This window comes from Nanorana parkeri, unplaced genomic scaffold, assembly GCF_000935625.1.
Source record: "Nanorana parkeri isolate BGI_ZX_2015 unplaced genomic scaffold, ASM93562v1 scaffold1027, whole genome shotgun sequence".
In the NCBI taxonomy this organism is placed as follows: Eukaryota; Metazoa; Chordata; class Amphibia; order Anura; family Dicroglossidae; genus Nanorana; species Nanorana parkeri.
The window spans coordinates 272,721-276,525 of NW_017307295.1; the positions used below are offsets into that span (position 1 = coordinate 272,721).

The following is a 3,805-nucleotide window of genomic DNA, read 5'->3' on the forward strand; positions in this document are numbered from 1 at the left end:
AAAAAAAAAAAAAAAATCACCCACCACAGAGACAATATTATGGCATCATTCCATAACCACTAATTATTATTTTCTTTCCAGTTAAAGCTATTATAGACCAAGAAGTAAAGAATGGTATACCAACAAATAGAATCATTTTAGGAGGATTTTCTCAGGTAAGTGAGCTTAATAAAACGTACTTTCAAACTTGAATTTAGTGGTATATCATTTTCTGGTGTAAATCTGTGTACCTTCACAAAGCATTTACTAAAACTGGAGCAGTAAGAATCTGAAGCAGCTGGACATAGTAACCGATCATCTTTTATTGTCGGCTTGTTTAGTTAAGCTTTGAAAATGAAAGCTAGAAGCGGATTGCTATGCACAGCTCCTCCAGACTTTGTCTGCACCAGTCTTAGAAAACTCTCCATATTGTTCTTATGTCAGTCTTTTGCTCAGTGTCACTGCCTAAAGATGTATAGAGATTCTAGTAGTACAGTAGGGCAATTACCATCTTGACTGACTTGTAGCTTGAAATCAAGCAGACTAAGAAGTCACAAAATGACCTCCAGATGCCATCTGTAGGATTGAATTTGCAATAAAGTGTAATTGTTTTAGAATCCGAGTTGGGTAGTGAGTTCCATACTGACCGAATATGGCACCCGGCTGGATGGTGTTCATGGCTAAAGCAATGATTATTGACATGGCAGGAGGCATCCATTTTTACTAGTTGCAGTATTTGGCATTTGAAAACTGATATAACAGAAGTGTGAATGCTTTTCATATTGCTTTTTGCCGGAGCTAAACTGTATGTTTACATTGTACAGGCTACAGTACACTAATGAGCATGTTTGTAATGTGGGATTAGTAACATACTTTTTATCCTTCCAGGGAGGAGCCCTGTCACTGTACACTGCTCTGACAATGAGTCAGAAATTAGCTGGGGTTGTCGCTCTGAGCTGTTGGCTTCCATTAAGAACCTCTTTTCCCCAGGTAATGGAGCAGGTCATTTGGCTAATCATTTTATGCTGGCTGTATCTTTAAATATAAACAATCGATTATGGATTTGTAATTTATGTTTTGCTCGGAAATGATCATTGGACACAACGGAGAGAGAGAGGAAATATTTTGGGTGTATTAAATTGGATCTTTCTTCTTCTTTTTTTTTTCCAGAGCAATTTGTCTATTTAGTGCAATAGCTTTTCAAAATATAACAATTTTATTGAAATTGTTATATTGAATGACCCTATTAGTGCATTTATATTGTTGCCAAGCTTTGTTCACATCAAGCAGGATACAATCCCATAGAAGTCTATAAGTATGCAAAACATGCTTGAAGCAGGTCAGAAGGTGGTTAACTGCAGATCAAATGTACCTGTCCATGAATTTTGAATGATCTCAGAAGCGTCTCAAACTGATGCCATTGACACAAGCCCAAAGCCCAGTACCAAAAGCAAGTTATATTATTCAGAAGACTTATCACATTAGTTTAGAGATCAAATGCAGTAAGCATTAAACAATGGAAAACACAAGAGTTCAACACCCGTTAGGTAACGTAAATACTTTTAAATGAGTGTTTATATTAGGGATGCACCAAGATATCGGCGGCCAAAACATATCGGCCGAAATTGGCACTTTTGGCAAAATGCCGAAAGTGCCACTTTTCTGCCGATGTAGCGGTGCATCCGTTCTTTCTCTCCTCCCCGCTGGGCGATGCTCTGTGTCCCAGTGGGGAGGAGAGAAACTGTCACAGGCAGACAAGCGATGCGGTAGGAGAGTGGTGTGAACGGCTGGCGTCTCCTCCCCGCACCGATCAGCCTCCTGTGACAGATCAGGAGAGCAGGCGGTGCGGGGGAGGAGTCGGCTGTCAGATCTAGCTCTCCTCCCGCACCGCTTGCTCAGCCTCCTGTGACAGCTGTCAGGAAAGAAAGCCAGTACAAACACTCAGCGATCAGTGATCGCTGAGTGTCTGTAAATAATTCAGGACATAGCATAGTTACTATATCCTCAATTATGAATGAATGGGAAGTGATCTATATCCCTTCCTGTTCATTCATGATTGAGGTTATAGTAAACACTATCTCCACATGTTATAAATTAACAGGATTCCTGTTCATTTATAACAGGGGCTGCAGAAAGAGATTAAGGACTGTGTTCTCAATCTCTTCTATTTTAAAAGGGAAATATCAGCGGTCTGTTTAGACCCCTAATATTTTCCCAAAGCCCCTAAAAGTAAAAATGTTTAAAAGTTTATAAAAAATAAATTAAAATAAAATATTTGGGAAAATAATTTTTTCGGTTTCGGCCCAACTTTTTTTTTTTTCGTTTTTAAAATGTTCATGTTGGTGCACCTCCACCTCTAGTTTATATGCTTTACTTTTCTTTCACAGGCTGCTGCTAATAGTGCCAATAAAGATGTGTGTGTTCTCCAGTGCCATGGAGAAAGTGATCCACTAGTTCCTCTCATGTTCGGATCTCTCACATCAGAGAAGCTAAAATCTATAATAAATCCAGCAAATATTAATTTTAAGACCTACGCGGGTTTGGCACACAGCTCATGCAACCAGGTAAATCAAGGCTTTTTCATTATTTTCTATGGCTGTAAATGATCAAGAATGTTACCACACAGTTCTGATTAGTTTATATGATGCATTTTAGTGCTTTTTATGTACAGCAGTACATGGAGTATAATTTGTTGCCAACATTGACAATTTACTATGTGTAGGAACGAGCGGAAAAGTATTGTTCTCCCTTAACACAAAAGTACAATTAGAAAAATGTGTGTACAGCCATTGCTGCAGTCTTCTGAAAATGCTGTGTGCCGCTAATTGTATTACTTTGTCACTGACCTGGAACCAGTATGCAGCTCGGGAAAGTTTGCAAAAGCCAGATGTCCTTTCCTTGTTCTGGTTCAGTGACTCAAAGTATTAAAGCCAGAGGACTGGCATGGCAGCAAGGCAAGTAGCATTTGCGGAAGATGAGATCATCATTGGCATCCGCCATATTTCTTTCATGACAGGTGTGCTTTTAAAGCTCAATTGCAACTTCCTTTTTTTAAGCTTTGGATAAAGCGAGGTTGCATTAAAAGTTACATTTTTAATGTCTTTCAGTGCCGCCACCATCCCATACTCCCCTTCCCCAGCACCATGTGGCTCAGGGGGAATGAGTGTTACTTACTGAGCACAGTATCGATAAATTGAGCACAGTAGTTGTGCTTGTATGGGTAGGGGGAGTTGTTTGGACCACCGGAAGTGTACTGCAGCTCTCGCACAGAGATCGGTGGTCCTGATACTTGGGAAGGGAAGTAAGAGTGCTATTAAAGGGAGACAAAAAAGACACTAATAAAATGTGACTTTATATGCAACCTTACTTTATCTAAAGATTATAAAAGGAAGTAACAATTGGGCTTCAACCCCTTCGTGACTGACGACGTACAGTGTACGTCGCCAGCATCGGGGCTGTTTAAACAGACTCCCGGCGACTTTTGCCGCCGGGGCTCTGTTTAAACTTGTAGAGCCGACTGTCGGCTTTACAACAGAAGCGATCCTGGCGACTTACCTGTCGCCAGATCGCTTCTGCGTCCCGAAGAAGGGGCCGCCGCCGGACACCCCCGCCGTGCTTCCCGGGCTCCGTTGCCCCTCCACCTTGTTACATATACCCATTCACATAGCATACATTTAAAAAAAAAAAGCTTCTTGCAATTGAAATTGCTTTTACTTGGGTTAGGGTTTCTCGGCTCCTTAAGGGTTAAGATTTCTAATTAGCTTCTCCTTTGTTTTGTTAGGAGGGGTTTGCATTGTATGTTAATGAAGCACAATCAACAAATATA

The 3,805-nt window shown here is 40.6% G+C and overlaps 1 protein-coding gene across 4 annotated transcripts in view; it reads left to right on the forward strand.

Annotated features, from left to right (window-relative positions):
• The window catches only part of LYPLA1 (lysophospholipase I), a 26,137-nt gene that overhangs the window by 20,766 nt on the left and 1,566 nt on the right, over positions 1 to 3,805 (forward strand). For 2 of the 4 annotated variants that reach the window (XM_018567291.1, XM_018567289.1), the window contains 3 exons: positions 82 to 155; positions 868 to 969; positions 2,367 to 2,543. In XM_018567291.1, coding sequence (XP_018422793.1) covers positions 82 to 155; positions 868 to 969; positions 2,367 to 2,543 — 353 coding nt within the window. The remainder of the gene's footprint in view (positions 1 to 81; positions 156 to 867; positions 970 to 2,366; positions 2,544 to 3,805) is intronic. The other 2 variants (XM_018567290.1, XM_018567292.1) reach the window with 2 other exon arrangements.